Source organism: Zymoseptoria tritici, chromosome 9, assembly GCF_000219625.1.
Source record: "Zymoseptoria tritici IPO323 chromosome 9, whole genome shotgun sequence".
NCBI lineage: Eukaryota > Fungi > Ascomycota > Dothideomycetes > Mycosphaerellales > Mycosphaerellaceae > Zymoseptoria > Zymoseptoria tritici.
The window spans coordinates 19,051-38,500 of NC_018210.1; the positions used below are offsets into that span (position 1 = coordinate 19,051).

The 19,450-nt window shown below is 50.3% G+C and overlaps 5 protein-coding genes across 5 annotated transcripts; 1 reads left to right on the forward strand and 4 right to left on the reverse strand.

The window, feature by feature from the left end:
• Positions 1-1,157: 1,157 nt before the first annotated feature.
• Positions 1,158-1,865, reverse strand: MYCGRDRAFT_27248 (uncharacterized protein; the record flags this gene model as incomplete). The annotated part of the gene is made up of 3 exons (XM_003849812.1): positions 1,158-1,475; positions 1,536-1,675; positions 1,730-1,865. Coding segments are annotated over 3 exons (594 nt in total), but the record flags the coding sequence as incomplete, so codon positions are not given.
• Positions 1,866-12,877: 11,012 nt separating this feature from the next.
• On the forward strand, positions 12,878-13,588 carry MYCGRDRAFT_95478 (uncharacterized protein; the record flags this gene model as incomplete). The annotated part of the gene is made up of 1 exon (XM_003849209.1): positions 12,878-13,588. One exon carries the CDS (start codon positions 12,878-12,880, stop codon positions 13,586-13,588), a length of 711 nt encoding a protein of 236 aa, XP_003849257.1.
• Positions 13,589-14,240: 652 nt separating this feature from the next.
• On the reverse strand, positions 14,241-14,968 carry MYCGRDRAFT_47874 (uncharacterized protein; the record flags this gene model as incomplete). The annotated part of the gene is made up of 2 exons (XM_003849811.1): positions 14,241-14,827; positions 14,881-14,968. The coding sequence occupies 2 exons, from the start codon at positions 14,966-14,968 to the stop codon at positions 14,241-14,243; spliced, it is 675 nt and encodes a 224-aa protein (XP_003849859.1).
• Positions 14,969-15,353: 385 nt separating this feature from the next.
• On the reverse strand, positions 15,354-16,590 carry MYCGRDRAFT_105629 (uncharacterized protein; the record flags this gene model as incomplete). Its single annotated transcript, XM_003849810.1, has 2 exons — positions 15,354-16,168; positions 16,220-16,590. 2 exons carry the CDS (start codon positions 16,527-16,529, stop codon positions 15,555-15,557), a joined length of 924 nt encoding a protein of 307 aa, XP_003849858.1.
• A 104-nt stretch (positions 16,591-16,694) lies between these two features.
• MYCGRDRAFT_110645 (uncharacterized protein) lies at positions 16,695-18,867 on the reverse strand (the record flags this gene model as incomplete). The annotated part of the gene is made up of 3 exons (XM_003849809.1): positions 16,695-17,608; positions 17,732-18,106; positions 18,194-18,867. 3 exons carry the CDS (start codon positions 18,471-18,473, stop codon positions 16,782-16,784), a joined length of 1,482 nt encoding a protein of 493 aa, XP_003849857.1.
• Between the last annotated feature and the right edge of the window lie 583 nt (positions 18,868-19,450).

Genomic DNA, 19,450 nt, shown 5'->3' on the forward strand with positions numbered 1-19,450 from the left:
ACAAGCCACAACAGAACAACAGCACGATTCGAACGAATAGCTCTCTACGCTACGAACAAGAAGAAGAAAGAAGCAGTCCACTCTGCCCTATACGCGCACCTCCTCGAAATCCGAACCGAAATCGCACCTCGTGCACTTCAAAGAGCTAGAACAACGGTGGAATCTACAACTCTACGATCAACCTGCGTAGCTGTATACGTTTGGAAGCGGCATACAGTTCCACAAAGGCATATTAAGGACAAGAGAAGACAGCGAGTTGGACAGCTGCCTTTTGCGCCTTCGAATTCGCAGCGTGCGTGCGTGCGAAGCGGAAGGATCCGCTGAAAATTCTGCAAAAAGCTTGGCGCGAAAATTCTGCAGCCTTGGGCCGCAGCAACACTCGTTTGATTTCCTTTGTCTCGCATTTGTTTAAAGTCCTTTGGCATTTATTGCCTTAGGCACGGGGTTTCCCCTAAGGTCAAAGAATACCGAAGAATTTGATTGTAAATAGATCTACTGCCTTGCCCTTAGGGCAAGGCCGTCCTACATAGTCTTGGACTCCGAAAGGACGTAAATGGAACAAACAAACAAACAAACAAACAAGTACAATGAACCCCTAACCCTAACCCTAACCCTACAACGGACCGTAGATGACCTCGCCGGATGTCACGCTCGCGGGACCAACGTGGCCGATGCTGAATGGTCCCGCATAGGCAAGACTATGCTTTCCGACGAGTGCACATTGCGCATCGAAGAAATGGGCCGAAGCTAGATCAGACAAAGTTTTCCGCGGTGATATTGGGCATCGTTCCATCAGCGTGGACCGACTTCGGTGTTCAAAGGTCGAATATCGTACGATGGATCTACTGGATGGCGAGGACTGCTCTGCGCCAGCCGCTGTATGCAATGAACAAGCTCATTCATGATGTCTTAAGCCCGCATTCGCTAGACTATCTGCTCTTCCGGTCTATTCTCCTGTACGGTATGACCGAAGCGGCCCGTCGAATAGCGTGGCCTTGCCAGACCGCGATTCTGACGCCATGAGTCTCGTCACGGCCGTCGAGTCTGCTGTCATCCGGTCAACTGTGGACTCGATCGTCTCCAGTGCCGCGAACTGTTCACTCCACACCGGGTGTCGCTGGCGACGGTGTAGAAGCCCGAAAGAAATCAGGATCAGCAAAATCGGCATCCGTAGGCGGATCTACCTTGTCCAGATAATGCGTGATACGATGCGGCAGGGCGTGCATGGCAGACCAGTCCCGGGCAGCCTTGAAATTGTGGCATTGATGAGGGCGATGGAAGTCCGGGTACTGGTTTCCCGAGGTATTCACCCACCGGTAAGGCATCAAACTGACGTCGGATCGGCATGTCAGGACCTGTCGGATCATATCCAAACAGTGCGATGTGTGCGCCAATTCCATGGCGGGTTCGGACACGACCTCCCAATTCTCCATGTACCAATCCCGGTTCATGAACAGTTTTCGCCGAAGGGCATCCTGCAAGTCACAGAGTCAATCAGTCTGGCTTTTGCAGTTGTCCTTATACGCGGAACTCACAAGGCAGTGGAGCTGATGGACGACATCGAGTTGGACGGGAAAGCCATCGTACTTATCCTCCACGCCTTTCATAACGACGTTGATTCGCGGATCGAGTCCATACTCGTGTCCCTTCTCCCGCGGAACGATGAATTCGTGATCTACATCAGAAGTCAGCCGAAGGTAGCTACTGCATGGAGATGAGCTTTACGCACTGCCTATGCCCAGCTCGCGGTGCCATAAATCGTCAACACGCCCTAAAGAGGGATGTTCATTCCATGCACTGGGCGTGAAATTCCAGTGCTCAAACCACTGCGTGTGGTATGTTCGATCGATCGCACGCAGAGGAGAGTCCGCGGCCAGGTCATTGTCCTCGGGAGAGAGATCGAGGCGATATCTTGCAGACATGACACGGCTGGTGGTCCAGCTGGAGAGTACCGCTGTGAGACATACGGTGGCGAAAGCAACGAAGTACCATCGTCTGCTAGGCTTTCCACTGGGCGTGTGGAATCCCGGTATTGGCTCGTCGTCTGCGTGCGATGTCAAGAAAGGCGCCGACTCTTTACAATCGCTGGATCGTTCGTCTACGCTGCTGATGCTCGGCTCCATGTTATAATGCGATGACCTGCTCCAAGTGTCTCTCGTGGCTGCGGATGAGCGACCCTGTAACAAAGTTGCGAAGAATTACAGGTCTGAGGCCGCGTCCTCGCCTGGCGGTGGTGTGTTCTCGATCTGACCGCGATGTGGGATGATCCTGATCGCAGACAGGCGCGCAGTAAAGTGTGTCAATGGCGCTCGCTGGTGTGATCATACATGCTGCTGACGTACCGCCGCAGCGCCTGAATGGGGAACAACTATGAGATCTTTCCGTACAGCAGCTCTTGACTCGGTTCCCTTCGAAACAAAGATCCTCTGTGATCTGTGCTTCGCATGAGAATCCAGGGGTTGGGTGCTCACGGCACTTGGAGCGGGGCCTTCCTCGTTCGCGCTGCCGCGTGACAAGTCAAGCTTCTCGATGCGGCACTTGAATATGCATGGTTCTTGCCTGACTCCATGGAGCTCTCAGCTCCCCGCCAAACTGCAACTGCTGCGGGGATCGCGATTGCCGTCGTCGGCCCGACGTCTTCTCATCGACGGTGGCGGCATCGGCTCCGACAAGCACACCGGATGACATGCTTTTTATTTCGACGATATCTCGTATACTTCGTCTCAGGAATGTCATCCTTGTCGGACACGTCGATCGAACTCGTCCGTCGCTTTCCATTGTATCCATGCACTTGTCTCTGCCGTGCCAGCTGGTAGAAAAAGTCGGTTCTTTAGCTCGAACGCACCTCCAGCTGCACACCTTCCTATGAGATGAGGGCTTTCGTATGCTTTCGGACAGCGTGTTCACCCGGGTTGTCGCCGAACCTTTAGCGGGCTGCATATCTCGTCAGACTTGTTCCAATCTGCACATGGTCGCTCAGTCACTCCTCTAAGGCCTTGTTTACCTCGCCACTGGTTGTAAACAAGTGGTGAATTTACTAGTTGCCGACTAGTTGAGGCTAACAAGTGCACACCGATGTTTACCAGCCGTGTGAACAAGTGATCTATACCTTCTTCAGTTAGTTTAGTCTGCGTTCTTGGCGTAAATACATACCTTAGCTCGTTACTACTAGTCCCTCGTTCGTGCTGCAATCTACTACTGTCGTTGTATCTCTCTCTGTTTTATCACTAGTACACTGCTACTACTACTATAGCCCTAAAGAAGCGCACCGCCGCCGATAAGGACGACTACGTAGAGGAGAAGTTTGTGTAGCTAAAGGCGCTGGCTAAGGAGATGTTTAACGCTCTAAAGGTCCTTAAGGATAAGGGCAGGATGACATAGGCTAGTAGCTTCCGCAAGGGCGATATCGAGGATGTCGTGCGCGAGCTAAATAAGTCGCAAGATGCGGTAGTAGTACGTTATCGACAGGCGGATAACAAGATAACCGACGTTAAGAAGATCTAGAAGGCATACACTAGTTACCTATCGCATATCAGTAGTTAGAGCACTCCGGTAGATAGTGTGCTACGGCATAAGAAGGAGAAGGAAGATAAGCACTATACTAAGTATCCGGAGTACAAGAGATTCCGGTATCGCTTGCCGCCGTTCGTAGAGCAGTATAAGTATATATATAGTAATAACCTAGCTACCGGTAACTAGGCATTCGAAGCGGACGAGCTCGGAGGTAATACACCGGCGCCTAAAGATAAATAGCCTCCATCGGATCGCGAGGATGGCAGTGCGGCGGACGCAGATGGCGAGGTTAAAGAGACTGTAAGCAGGTCAGTTAAAGAGACTATAAGCAGGTTAGCAGCGAAGAAGAGGCCTAAGACGCCAACAACTATTATAAAGAAGGCAAGAGAGAAGGTAAGGGAAGCTAAGGCAAAGGAGCCTAAGCGTATCTATGCGAGGGCGACGCTAGTAGTAGTATCGTCGTCGGACGAGATTAATGCTATAGAGTCACCTACGTTAGAAGCATTAGCACAGTCGTTAAGGAGGGCAATAGAATTATATAGCATTACGAAAACGAGAGTAGCTTAGCCTCCTTAGTCGACGTTAACGCTAGCAATACAGAAGTGCTAGGAGCTTCCGGCGTTTAAGAAGATGCTAATTAAGGACCGCTTTATGCTTATCGAGAAGGTGCTTCCGCAGGGCAAGAACGTAGAGGTAGTCGCCGGCATAGCCGGTAAGATGTTCGAGTACTAGCTTAAGATAAAGGTACAGTAGGAGAAGGTCGCGGCTATGCCGTATGCTATGCCGAGTCCTTAGTTATCCGCGTCGCGCTCTCAAACACTAGTCTATTAAAACGCCGCTTAACGACTTCCATCTCTTACATCGAATAGTTAGTACTATTTATAGCCGCCGCGCATCGACATCCGCACTTCCATTGCACACCCAATATTGACCCGATCATCACCAAACACGCACCATTCGAAAGCCCTTATCAAGGCCGTTCCAACGAACCCGCATTCACCCTGCTGCCCTTAAAACCCACGCCGCTACTGGAGTTCAAAGATTCACCTTGTTGCCCCCTTTGGGGTGCAGAAAAATTTGAACTCCGGGATTTGGCCCCCACCTCCGAAACCTTATTCCGACCTTACCTCCCCCACACTCGAAATATTCCCTGTTTAGGGCATTACACAAGAAAGGTTCACAACCTGTACTACAACACTTTAACACACCACAACACAACCAATACGCCGCCGATCCGGACGCCGTGTAGCCCGTTTGAAAGCCCTCGACGAGAGCTTTTATTCCAGCTATCAAACGCCTAATTTGGTCGAATTTTGAAAGAGCCAAAGGCCAAACAAGAGCAGTGTTCCCAGGATACACAAACATACACATACACATACACTCAGTTCTCTCTACACTAGAGTTACCTGTCGTCCTACGCCGCCGAGAGAGGAAGCTAAAGGAGCAGTGTAGTTTAGTAAGGACGAATTTGCACCTCTAGGGATTAGAGTAGTAGTACTAGCTGTATAGCTAGATACTCTGTATAGAGTATAGGCCTACCTTTCCCTAGAGACAAAGGTTGTCCCGAACCTGCTACGGCTACCCGCAGAACGCCTCTAAAGCCTGCTATAAAGACGCACGTTGCTGCAGGCCAGAGTACTTCCTAGAAGCAGAGGTATATTTATATATCTCTTCTCTCCTCTTTGAAGTATACCTTCTCCTATACTATTGTATAGTAGGGAGAAGAGTGCCCTAGTGTCGCAAGTAGGCTAGGACCCGAACGCGATTGGAAATAGAGACGAACAAGCAGCCCTCTCGGCGTAAGACTGCTGAGCCTCTTTTCAAACAACAAACAACAACAACAAGACAATGTCTACCGAGACGGAAATGGAAATGACAGACGCAAGCTCAGCCCCTCAGACTCCAAAAGCTACGGCTAGAGGGGACGAGGAAGTTACGTTTGAGTCTCTCAAACCCCTGCCGTTGCCGGAGGAACTACTAAAAAGAACCGGCATTCCTTTCATACCTAGGAAAAGGCAAAACCCCTTCGAATTTAGTATCTCCCCGACTCGCAGCCCTTCTCTCGGAAAGAAACAAACACTCTCTTACACGCCCGCGAACGAGAAGATCCTACAAGCCCGACAGCTACTAGTCGAAGCGGCGGGGGATCTAGTCGGGTTTCCAGGAGAACAAACCCGGGTTCTCGACCTTCTCGAAGTCTTTCGGCACTTTACCGAGCGTACAGACTTTAGGACAACGTCCCAAATCCTCGCAAAGCAAGTCTCGAACCTAGAAACGACAACAAAGAAACTAGCAGCACAGGCGAAGAAGCCTACTTTCGCAGACGTTGTTAAGGGAGACAGCGGATCCGCTACCTCTACCTCTACCTCCTCGACAACAAAGACAACACAACAACAACAACAACAACAACAACAACAACAGTGGACGACCGTCTCCCGGAGGGCTAGCAAGCCGAAAGAACAAGCAGAACCGATGCCTCTTATCCTTGTACCAAAGGATAAAGAGAAGGAACTCGACTAGATCGCAACCCGAGACAAAATCAACGACGCTCTTAAAGGCGAAGACCAAGAGCTAGCTGTCCTTGCGATAAAGAAATCGTTTCGGGGCAACATTGTCCTAAACTTTGCAACAGAGAAAGCCCGCCAACGAACGATCGATAGCCTTACTAAGGTTACCGACATCGTAGGCGAGGCACAGGTAATAAAGGACTCTCTCTGGCACAAGGTCGTAGTCCACGGCGTCTCGACCGCGAACTTCAACACGCCAACGGGCCTACAGGACATTCAACGAGAAATTGAGACCTTTAATAGAGGTCTTAAACTCGCAGGCACCCCGATTTGGCTAACGAACGAAGAGAGAAGAAGGACTCTTACTGGGGCGACAGTTCTAGTAGGTTTTGCTACCGAGGAGGAGGCAAAAAGGGCTATTCAAAACCGTCTATACGTAGGCGCGGACAGCCTAAGAGTCGAAAAGGCGAAGGATCGTATACAACAGAAAGGGAGGCCCCTAGAACGTTCTACATGTTAGAACACTCTCTACGGATTTTCCACGTCAATCTTAACCGATCTATCGAGGCTACAGAGTCTACCTTAGACGTCGCGGTTAAGCAGAAAGCCGACCTTCTACTAGTCTAGGAACCGTGGACTATAGAAGACCCGATAACAGGCTACAAAGAGACAAGATCTATCGCACACCGGGAGTACAACCAGCTATTCCCAACGACTACGGATTCCACGATCCGGCCAAGGACAATGCTATATATTAGCACAAGACTCAACGTCAATATCTCTCCTATTTTATTAGACGACAGCGACATACTTTCCTTTGTTATTTCAGACAAGAGGGGCAACAAGATCCAGATAGTTAATCTCTACAACGAGAAAGACCTTCGAGATACCGAGAACCTGCAAAACCGACGAACAACAGAGAGAAGCCTCTACTCTCTACGCAACACGTTCCTTCCAAACACTCTACTAGTAGGAGACTTTAACCTTAGACACCCGTCCTGGGATCCGAGGGGAAAGGATACTACTAGTGCCCGCGAATTTATAGAGTGGATAGAAGACCAGGGCTTTACTCTACGTAATACGATAGGTGTCGGGACCTTCTATAGGCCGCACCTAGACGCAGAGTCGGTCCTAGACCTAACGTTTACAAGAGGATCCTTATCTACGAAAGAAATCGACTGGAGAACGATTCCGACAGGCTCAGATCATAAGGCTATATCTATAGACCTTATTGGCGCGCAAGATCGAGCCCAACAGAAGAAAGTAGTTCTAGATATAGCTTCCGCGGATTGGGAACTGTTTACAGATCTCCTAATAAGCAAGGCGACGTCTATTAACTATACGAACTCCCTCGACGACATCGCAGACTCCTTTACCTCGTGTATTACCGAATCGATGCGGGGAGCAATCCCAGAGAAAGTAGTACACGCCTGCGCAAAACCTTGGTGGAACAGAGAGCTACGCACGCTACGCCGCACAATGTCTAGAACATATAGACAGACCTTTACCTGCGGACGCACGCCGACGCTAGACGAGAAAGAGGCGTATACGAAAGCGAGAAACGAGTACTTCCAAGCTATTAAAACAGCTAAGAAGAACTACTGGAACGCTTTCCTCGAAAAAGAAGACTCGAAATCTATCTTTAAAGCTATGTCCTATACTAGGAATAGCAGCCGAAGACAGATACCTACAATAAACAACGAAGATTCTTTCGAGGGGAAATGTAAGGCCTTCTCCGAAGCCTTATTTCCGCGCCCTCCTGCCGAGGAACCTCTACCTAGCCGTTAGGAAGCGTATACAGCCGGGGATTGGGGCTGGACTACGCTAACCGAAGAGGAACTCGCTGCCGCCTGTAGTACGAAGATAGTAAAAGGAAAAACGCCGGGCCTAGACGGTATTACGCAAGCTATCATTAGTAAAGCGTACGGCGCTATTCCTATTACCTTTCTACGTATATATAGGAGGCTACTCGACGAAGGACACCACCCCCGATGCTGGAAAGTTGCGATAGGCGCAGTTCTAGCAAAGCCGGGAAAACCAGACTATTCGGTCCCTAAGGCCTACCGAGTTATCTCTCTCCTAAACTGCCTCGGTAAGATTAGTGAGAGAATACTCGCAAAACGCCTAGGGATTATCGCAGAGACGAAGCCCCTTCTACACGACTCGCAGTTAGGAGGGCGAAAGAAGAAATCGGCTATCGATACGGTGCTTCTCTTAACGAACGAAATCGAGGAGAATCGAAGAAAGAAAAAGAAGACTTCGGTTATCTTCCTCGACGTAAGAGGAGCATACGACTACGTTGCAAAGAACCGACTGTTAAGAATAATAATCCAGTTAAGGCTTCCGCATAGCCTTATACGTTGGGTTCAGTCGTTTATAAGCAATAGACGCCTACGAATAGCATTCGACGGACAGATACAGGAATTCCAGGACGTAGAGATCGGCGTTCCGCAAGGCAGCCCGATGTCTCCTATCCTCTTTCTTATCTATACGCGCGACATATTCTTCTCGCTACAAGGAGTTACTCCTAGTTCCTACGTCGACGACATTAGACTATCTACCTCGTCTACGTCCCTTAAGAAGAACTCTAAGGTACTAGAACGTGAGGCAAGAAGGCTAATAGACCTAGGAAAGAAGAACTCGATTGCTTTCGACCTAGCAAAGACAGACCTAGTACACTTCTCGAAAGGGAAAGGGTCCGATTGCCCGGTAATTCTTCCAAACGGCGATATTGTTCGCCCGGCAAAGAAAGCGATAAGGTGGCTTAGGATTTGGCTAGACGCCGGTCTTACCTTTAAGGAGCACATTGCAATAAGATCGGCACAAGCACAAGCAGCATTCTATCGATTAGAAAGACTAGCAAATACCGAACGCGGTCTATCTTCTATATCGTTAAGAAAGATCTACCTAGCCTGCGTTACTACAATAGCAGACTACGGGGCCCCGGTTTGGTGGCGGTCGAAAAAGAGCATAAAACCTCTAGTATCTCTACAAAGTAAAGCTTGTAGAAAGATCCTAGGCGTTTTCCGTACCGCCCCAAACGTCCCGTCCGAAGTAGAGTCAAATCTCTTCCCCCCGGATCTACGCCTAGAGAGGCAGTCAATTTTATACTCTCTACGCGCAGCAAAGCTACCCGAAAACCACCCCGTAAGACTCGCTATCCAAAGCGCGCCTTCGGATACGCGAGAAGTCCGACACGAGGACTCGAGAGAGATACTCCCGCAAAAACGACAGAGAACACAGATACAACTACTCTGTTATCGACTCCGACAATACAAGCATTTCGTAGAACACGAGAGGGCTAACTACGCAAAAGACGATCTCTTTAGCGTCTGGAAAACCCGATACGAAATAGCAAGACAACGGGAGATTAATAAGGTACCTAGGAATACAAATAGCTACCTTAGTCGATTTCTATAGAGCTCGCCAGGAAAACACAGAATAGGAGGAAGACGCGCTTTAACTAGTGCCTTCTATACTATCCTATTAGGACACGGATACCTAAAGTCCTATCTCTATCGCTTTGGACACGTAACGACGCCAGACTGCCCTTGCGGACGACGAGAAACAGCAGAACACCTCGTATGTAGCTGCCCTATCTACGATGTATTTAGGCCACTACCGCTACGACAAGCACAATCTCTACTAGAAATAGTAGAAGATAAGGAACTCCGGAAACACCTTACTACCTTTCTCTCGGACACAAAGATTGCTTCTAGGTCCTGGCACCTAGCAAGAGGCGAAGACGAGACCGTCTAGCCTACACTCCTTTTACTTTTCCTTATTTGTCTTTCTTTAAAGTCCTTCGATACTAGCTGGCTACTATCCTAGGCACGGGTCTTTCCCTAAGGTCAAGAGATACGAGAGAACAACGATTGTACATAGATAGACTGCTGTCGCGAGACAGCCGTCCTACATAGTTATAGACTCCTACAGGACGTAAATGGAACAAACAAACAAACAAACAATATAGCCGCCGCAGCTGTATAGTTAATATCCTCCGTAGCCGAATTATTAGGGTAGTGTATCGTAGTCGTAGTCGCAGGCGTAGGGTAGTTATAGTAGTAGTAGTGTTAGTGAAATAGATAAAAGAATTCGGATATAAAATAAGGTAGACGTTGCAACGATTCGAGCATTTTGGAGGGGTGCGGCTTAGCACTAAATAGGGGTGGAGGAGGTATTAGGAGGGCACATTACAGCAAAAGATGTGCAAAAGTCCTAGCACAGTCTATACTATTAATTTTGGTAGGGTGTTGTTGGATTTTAAGCTGTTTTTTCGCCCGATTAGGAAGGAGGTAAAGGGTCTAGTCCTAGATAGTATTAGATTTTGAGCTATTATCCTAACTATTCCTCCTCTTAAAGTATAACTAATTACCTTTTAAATATTACTTCCTCTATTAATTCTACCTTCTTCCACCTTTATTAATGCTTAACCCTATAGTTAATAGTCGTCTTATACTGCTCCCACATCGCTACTGCGATGTTATTACGCACCTTTAGCATTGCCCTATCCTACTGCGAATTACTAGCACCCTTAGCTACGCCCTTACGAACCTCGAAGCCGACATTGATATCCTATAGCCGCTAGTTCTACCCCTCCGAATCTAGCGACTAGCTATAGGCATATATAAAGTTGTAGACGACGTAGTAGGCGACGACGAAGCGTAAGTTTATGCGGACACTATAGCCCTTATTAGCGCCGTCAGCGAGGCACCTAAACCGGAGCTTGTAGATGCTAAAGATCCTCTTAATACAGTTGCGGTATTAAGCATAGCGGAGGTTAAAGAGTTCTTCCTTAGTACGTAGCTTTATCTTCGCCGCCTCGAACTCGCGGAGGTAGTAACGAGTCTTCGGATATAGTACTAACACACGGCGATTCTTCTTCGAGTAGCTACCGTCCGCGAGGTAGTACTTCCTAGCTAGCACAATAAAGCTCCTCTTAGCGGCGGCATTAAGGACGGTTATATCGTTAGCAGATCCTTTATATCCTAGCAACACGTATACGAACCGCATGTATAGGTCGCATATAGCTAATACGTTCTACGAGACTCCGGCCTTCCGATTGCGGTAGTTGTTAGCATCGACACTACGCACCTTTATCAGTACATAAGTGCTATCTAGCGCACCAAGGCAGTCCTTAAAGAAGGGGTAGAACTTAGGGTCGTCTACCTTATCTCGAGGGTAATCCGGCTCTATTAGAGGCTGCATATAGTTACCGGCTATCTTATAAAGGAGCTTACTAATCCGCTTAATGTAGGAGTGGAAGCTATTAGTCGAATGCTAATAGATCTAGCGCAGCACACTATATAAGGCGTTGTAAGAGACATAGTGCATAAACACTACTACCTGCTCTATAGGGCTAACCTCTCGACCGGTTAAACCTCTGCTCTTAAGCTCTCGAATAAGACTCTACAACACGTCCTTGTTTATACGTGTAATCGCCTTAGCATACTAATTAGGCCTATACAGGATATTATAGCATATGCGAGCACCTCTGTCTGTATCCGATGCGGTAGTGCGAACGCCTAGTAGACGATATTACTCTCGCAATAGCCGCCGGTTTGATGGACGCAACAATAGTGTATCTAGCACTCGCAACACCTCTTAATCCACCGCCTCTTCTACTAGCCCTTCGACCGTAGCTTGTACGGATTCCGGCTCTATCCAGACGACGACGACGGTAACAGCGAGGGCGACAACGAGATGCACGTAATAAGAACGCGAGATGAATTTACGTATGTATATCGCGTTCATGGCCAACAAGGGCGCTAACAAGGGCACGAACTAGTGTCTCGTCGACACTAGTTAACTAGTTAGCGCAATAGTGACCACATTCGGCAATCCGGAGCCCTTACCAACTAGTGCTTAACAAGTGGCTAACAAGGGCCCTTATGTCGGTAAACAACACCACTGGAGCCACTAGTTGTGAACAAGTGGTCACTTGTTGGCAACAAGTGGACGAAGTAAACAAGGCCTAATAATCGAATAGTTCCTCTCATCAGGATTTCTTAGTCTGACATGGTTTCCCCAGGGGGTCTATCAAGCTTGGCCTGCCGTTCTGTCAAGGATTGCGTCTCCACCATAACCACTTCACCTGATGCTTTACGTAACGCTGTTCTCGTCGCCCCTCGCGCTTCATCGCCTTATGCATGCCCAGAACTGGGTTCATCTCAACATTCTCCTCGTGTTGTGTACCTCGTAATGACGGCAGCTCTGTGGGACATCTCATCGTCAGCGACTGCCGTTGAACAATGAAGCTTTTAGGCTCCATGAGAGCACCTGACACACTACGTGGCAGCGCGCTGCTGTCGAGTCAAGTGCCGACCACCGGCAGATAGCACGTTTCGATCTCTTAGCAAAGTTATGCGGCACTTGAATATGCATGGTTCTTGTCTCACTCCATGGAGCTTTGATGCCATCAACACCCCTAGCAATGACGGAATCCAGTTCCACTTGCAGAACTCGCCTCATGGTCTTCGGTAGATTTACGCCATCAAAGCTATTATGTTACCTTTGATGCCATCAACACCCTTAGCAATGACGGAATCCAGTTCCATTTGTAGAACTCGCCTCATGGTCTTCGGTAGAGCATCGGGCATCTGGGATTGGCCTAGGTAACCTGTTCGTTCTCTCGTAAGAGCAGGGGGTCCATCGCTGGAGATGAGGGGTTGTTCAGAACGTCTGCCTGGCAGCCCCGCGGCCGGTGGACACGTTAAGAAGGCATATATTCGCTCCTCTGATCTGGAGCAAGCTCAACGCCATATTAAGACTCCTTCCTTTGGGACAGCTATACACCAGATCAAGACTCTTTGTCTCGAACCTTTACAACGCATCATACCTCGCAGTCATCCGCAACCATGAGATTCATCGCTGCCACTACTATCGCGCTTCTCAGCAGCGCTGCAATTGGCATGCCAGTTGCCAAGCACTCCGGCGAGGTTCTGAACAATCCCGATCCAGTCTACCTAGGAGCTAGCATTAAGCGGTCGGAACTTGAGGAGCGGAAGAAGCGCGGCGAAATCGCGAACAATCCCAATCCAGTCTACACGGTACCTGAAGTCGAACGGTCGAAACTTCAGGAGCGGAAGAAGCGCGGCGAAATCGCGAACAATCCCAATCCAGTCTACACGGTACCTGAAGTCGAACGGTCGAAACTTCAGGAGCGGAAGAAGCGCGGCGAAATCGCGAACAATCCCAATCCAGTCTACACGGTACCTGAAGTCGAACGGTCGAAACTTCAGGAGCGGAAGAAGCGCGGCGAAATCGCGAACAATCCCAATCCAGTCTACACGGTACCTGAAGTCGAACGGTCGAAACTTCAGGAGCGGAAGAAGCGCGGCGAAATCGCGAACAATCCCAATCCAGTCTACACGGTACCTGAAGTCGAACGGTCGAGACTTCAGGAGCGGAAGAAGCGCGGCGAAATCGCGAACAATCCTAATCCAGTCTACCCTGGACCTGGCGTGGAAAGAGCAAAGCTCGAGGAGCATGGCAAAAGCCCAACCGCCGACGAAACGATCGCGAAGCGCCAAACTCCAAAGTCGAGCGTAGTTGCAAAGGATGCCTAGGCGTACGCGCCCAGTCCATGTGAGTGCGATCCGATTTTGTGGGCCAAGTGGCGAAGCTGATGGAGATTCAAGATTCAAGATCCCGTTCCCATGCGCTTCAAAAAAAAAATGTGGGAAGAAGAATGGCGGTTCCTGGTGACTGGCTGGAGGAGACGTCAATTGACCGTGGTTACCATTCAACTTCCGGTGTGAATAGTGTGTGCAGACTTGTGTGGGAAAGTTGCGATCCAGTACTTGCTCTAGCTGATGCGGAGATAACGACATGAATGTAAATCTTCTTCGCGCGCGCATCTTTTGTCATTTGCCAGAAGTAGATCGCGAAGCCGGGCCACGGTTCGCGTATTGAAGCCGTCCTCCATGTATATCGTGCAGAAACTCGCCCGTGTTGCATGAGGCCTCACAATGAAGGCACAGTAATGCAGACGTAGCGGGAGAAGTTTTGACGTAGCGAGTGCATATCCTAGATGCGGAAATCGATTATCTCTCGCTGGACCGGTCAATCTTGTGCTCAGGCTCATGGGGTATGCAGCCGTGCCGTGCTTGACAGCGGAAGAATGGTACCACAGATCTGGCCATGACGAGCTGGTACGACCCAAGACCACAGTCTAACGACATTAACGGATCATCCGAGCGCCGCGACTCCGATTTTTCACTATACGCGGTAGCGTTGATCGAATTCGTCCATTCTCCTCTTTATTGCGTCCATGCACTTGTCATTCTCATATCGATTGAGATCCGGCCATCCGTGCTCCAGAAAAATAGTGCGGATCGCGTCCATTTCCTGCTCCTCTTCATCATCAGGGCCTCTATCGAAAGCCTCGACGACTTGTATTCGATTCAGGGGAATGTAGTTCAACTCTCGAAAATAAAACTTCAGCATCTCGAAAAAATCCGGAATCGCCCATGCGCAGCGCAGACCTGTTCCAGCATCCCGCCACTCCACATCGCCTTCCTCCGCGTAGTCGGCAGCGTAGTCAGCTATTGGCGGAAACTGCACATCAGCATTCTGCGCGATCCGTGTTGGGCCAGGAGTGCAGCTGCCGCCAGGAAAGTAGATCAGGCCAAGATGAGTATCAAGAAACATCTCGGTGTCGCGAATGTGGGTGAGTCCAACGACGTGGGACGGGATTTGCCTGTAGCTCCCTTGTGATTCAGTTAAGATGATTTCAGCATCTTCGTCCGAAAGCGGCAGCCTCTCAGCAATAGATGCCCAGTCTTTCAATTCAAACATGGCTCCAGCTGTTGTTCTTTGGTCAGCCGCGGTATCGAGACATTCTTGCTTGCCAACGCACCATCCACTGGCTGACGGGGAACTGGTCGTATGTAGGGCAGGCGGCCGAGCAGCTCTACAACTTCATCGGTTTTGCCAAAATTCCTCATGTTCTCCACCGTCATCCCAGGCCATACTCCTCCGTCGGGTGGTGTTTGGACGAATGCTGGGTCCAGATACATTGTAGACAAGAATTCGTAGTAGCTCCTAAACGCCGCAATGGTCTCCTCCCGGGAGTAGGTGATATTGCAAAGATCTTGCGTTTCTGAAATCGATAAGCGCGGGACTCTGGAGTCATCTTCGTCGGAGGAGTCTCGACCGTCGTCGTGGTCGGTAGGCTGAGCGTTTGACGTGATGGATTGACGGAGGAATTGCCGTACGAACAGTTGGAGAAGGATTCGTTGCAAGGTGGAAGAAGGAATGTAAAATGGTTTCGAACGGCGGACGGATTGTAAGCAGTTAAGCTTGGCGCGGTGTCTGGGCATGCGCTGCCTTGCATGGTGCGTCACGAGGTTGCACAATATCCATTGCTGTGTCCCAATTTCGCATGCTCCCCCGCCACTTCTGTCGTCGATCGGCGCGCGCTTCAGCAAACAGCTCCACTCCTGTGGATCTTCGTCGGGCAGTATGCCCATTGGCAAGTTCGCTGAATCCTGAGCAAGCGGCTCAGCTCCCCTATTCACGAACTCAGTCCATCTAATGATCAAACAACTCCTCCCACCGACTGTCCAACTCGTCCATGCATTTCTCCTTCTGGTACCGGGCAAGATCTGGCCATCCATGCTTCTGAAATATCTGACGAACGATCGGAAAGGCGGCGGGCATGCCTCGGGCATTCTCTTCATCTTCACCAAAGGCCTCTGCAACCCAAACCCGGGTAAGTAGGAGGTAGGTGAGATTCCGAAAATGATACTTCATCATTTCAAAGAACTCGGGTATCGCCCATGCGCATTTCAACCCCATACCGCCGGTTCGCCAGTCATTGGCCTCTTCAGTGGATGCGTAGTCATGTGGATCGTCTGCCACTGGCTTGAAAGGACCATAGGTGTCTTGCGCAACAGCGGTGGGACCTGGAACGTAAATCCAGCCCGGGAAGTAGATTACGCCGAGTTGAGTATCCAGGAACATCTCGAAGTGGGCAGCAGAGACAAGCCCAACGACATGTGACGGCACATGTTCGTAGACACCTTCGGTCGGTTGTCGATAGAGATTCATGGTAGACTCTGGACACGAACCGTGTTCGCTGGAGACGTTTCGAGCAATCTTGGTCCAGTCTGTCAGGGTAAAGCCGCCACCGGGAGCACCTCCAGCTGTCGCTCGTCCATTAGCAACTGCGTGCTTGTATTGCGGATCTTGCATACCTTTGCCTTCTTGCCCAGAGGGGAATCGAGTGTATGGGAGACGACGAAGCAATTCCGCAACTTCCTCTGTCTTGCCTAATGTGCGCATGGTGTCCACGGTGATCTCCGGCCACCCGCCCTCCGGCGGTTGGTGGACCAGTTCGGGTTCCATGAACATGGCCGTCAAAAACTCGAAATACCCGTTGAAGGCCGCAATGGTTCCCTCACGTGAGTAGGTGATATTGCAAAGGTCTTGTGTCTCTGATATTGACAAACGGCCGTCGTCCGAGTCGTGGGCACTGCCATCGTCGCTGCCAGGTTCGACTGACATGATGTGGATGCTGCTGAAGAGTGTTTCCAGGACGGGCTTTGTATGCGCTTTTTGATGGCTGAGCCGATGCTGAATGATTGCAATTTCGGAACGAGATATATCAATGGTTGATGATGTAAGTCATGCAAGCAAGGGACGGATCGCACTCTTGTCAAAGCTGGGCGTGAAGGGGACAGAGATCTTCTGCTACAGCAATCGTGAGTCAAGAAAGGAAATCTCCCAAGGGCAATTGCGTTCAAAACGAGGACCGCTTCACAATTTCGCATGTTCCCTCGCGACCTCCGTCGGCGCAAGCTTGAGCTCCAAGCTCTCATTCCACAAAGCATAGTGCTTCTCCTCGCCATGTTCATCATGATGGCAAAAGTCTCGCTTCTTGATATTCTTCATCCTGTACTCCGGCAGTCGCAGTACCTCTTCTCCCGTGGCAGGATCCTTCTTGACCCAAACGTACAGGTAATCGTCCGCCTTTTCCTCGGGAGAAGCCTCCTCGCGAGACCATTCCTTAGCCGGCAGCGCGGCGGGACGATATTTGCACTCCGTGGTACTCATACGATGCCAGACTGTCGGATGGATCGTCTCGCGGAGGTGCTCGGGATTAATCAGTTGGGAATTGGCATCCTTCCAGACTCCTGGCTCTCGAGTGTACCAGAAACGAAAAGTGGCGATGAATGAACTGACATAATACATGGGAGTATTGGTCTCCCCCATGATACCGTCGGACCAGCGAATAAGGCGTTGATTGGCGTCCTCGGGAGATGTAGGGATTGTGCAGTTCGGGCCATTCTCGATCATGCTGGTGTTGTTGATCCGATTCAGAATTGGATATCGCAGAGTAGCAGGGGTGAATTGCAGCAAACTTTCGCTTGAGATCTGGTCCACCATCCAAGCAAAGGTGATCTCGTCGACACTGTTGGTGTCAGACTTGGCGTCGGCATGGCCACCGATATCACTATGATAGCCGGGGAACCAACATTGCCGCAAGTCTACCTTGGAGCACTCGGGAGTGATGTGCCACTTTGTGAGCGGGAAGTTGCCGCGAGTTTCGTCCAGCGCCATTGCGTGAAATGCGTGCTCGATCTCTGCGCTGTCGTTAAAACTTCAGATCTCAGTGCAGAAGAGTCCAAATGAACACTTACTGGGATGCAGAGTTGTCGAGTGCCAGTCTGTGTCCTTGCCAGGCTGATCAACTCGTCCAGACATACCCACACTTCCGACGGTGTCAAAAACTCCAACGGTTTTGAGGGTGATGTGTTGATGGGTCCAGGTCTTGATCCACTGCATGCGTGTGGGAAGTTCCTTGATGTTGTTGCCATCCTTGTCGTGGTAATCGTTCCAATTCAAACCGAGCTCACCCTTTCTGACTCGGTTCTTGAACCAGCCTTCTTTCTCGAAATCCCGGGTCTTGCGTTTCTTGTACTCCTCAAAGATCTCGTCGAAGTAGTCCATCATGCCGGGTGTCATGAGACCAAAGTCGCAGATGAAGCTGCCAAGAGTTCGTGCAGTGTAAGCCCCACGGCTGAAACCAAAGAGCGAGATCTCATCTTCAGGTCCGTAGTTGTTCACGAGGAAGTTGTAGGCTTCGCAAACCTTTTCATTCAGACCCACACCAAAGCCAGCTGCGGCACATCAGTGGCGATCTCTTTCAGTAGCCGGATGCACCGTACCTTGTTGGGCTGCATTGAACTTGGTGAGACTGCCCGTCCCAACGCCAGCCTGGTAGTAGACGATCTGCGGTATCGGCTTGCCATGATGCGTGAAGCCGACATTGGCAATGGCACGACTGAGTCTTGCAACGTTGGTGGGATTTGTCTCTGTTCCTTGGTTGGAAGAATTGCCAGTGCCGTCGCAGCAGACAATAAGGCGTTTCCTCAGCGTGCCCGATGCGTGAATGTCTTCGCAGACTTTGCAGTCATCTTGGTGGTCCTTGGAGTGTTTTGGGGCCATGTTTGGACGATGGTATGGTATTGCTGAGTTTCAACTGATGTGAAGGATTGCGGTCGATGTGTGGCGCTCGAACAATGCATGGGCGAGATCGCGGCCTTATATATCCGTTCGCCCATCTCGCGCAAGCGATCAGGCTGGGACGACATGGCATGATCATCGCGCTGTCCGACGCCATAGTACGCCTCAGGTCGGTCTGACCGGCACCCGAAGCTCCAAGCTGCAGCAGTCTTGGTTAGGGTCACTTCTCAGCTCGAGCTGATGTTCGACAAAAGTAGCGAATTCACAGCTCCAGTAGCTACGAGGCGCACGGAGACGCCGTTCGTGCAGTGTGGCTCTGCTTGTGGCTGTCAACATATTCCTGCAAGGCAATGCTCCAGCCGATGTCGAAAGTCAGGTCTGGAAGCGACGGCATTGGTACGCGAGCATGAGCACTAACACAGTGCGCGTACTCTTCTACGTGTGCCAACGAGTTGCGAGGGATACGGAGCTGTCGCTGTTGTGAGCACTCGCAGCCAGTGATTTCTTGATTCGTGTTGCAGTGCAGTGCACAAAGTGCTGTTCCTCGTCAAGCAGTGCAAATCCTAGTGCTTCAGATGAACCACATCTGCATCGTGCAAAGCTGCAGTGATACTCGTCGAAGTGGGGAGGTCAGACCACAGATCCCCACGTCAGCTGAACTGTGCATGGTGGCTTGCATATCAGCTTCAATTCTCCGAACGCCACTCGGCCGGTCCGAAGGATGCTCTCCCGGTGTCCACGTGAGTGTATAAAGTCCTGTGAGACCGCGTGCAGTCTCTAGCCATGGCGTTGTTCTCGACCTGCTCGCATTTACATTCTGCTGACGACGCATGTCCTACCCTGGAATGGTGGTCGACCTTCACAAATCACAGCAGGCCAGACACCACATCAGCTGATGATAGGAGCGCCGAGTCGCAAGATCGAAATGGCGTCTCGATCAATACATTGTCAGCCCATGG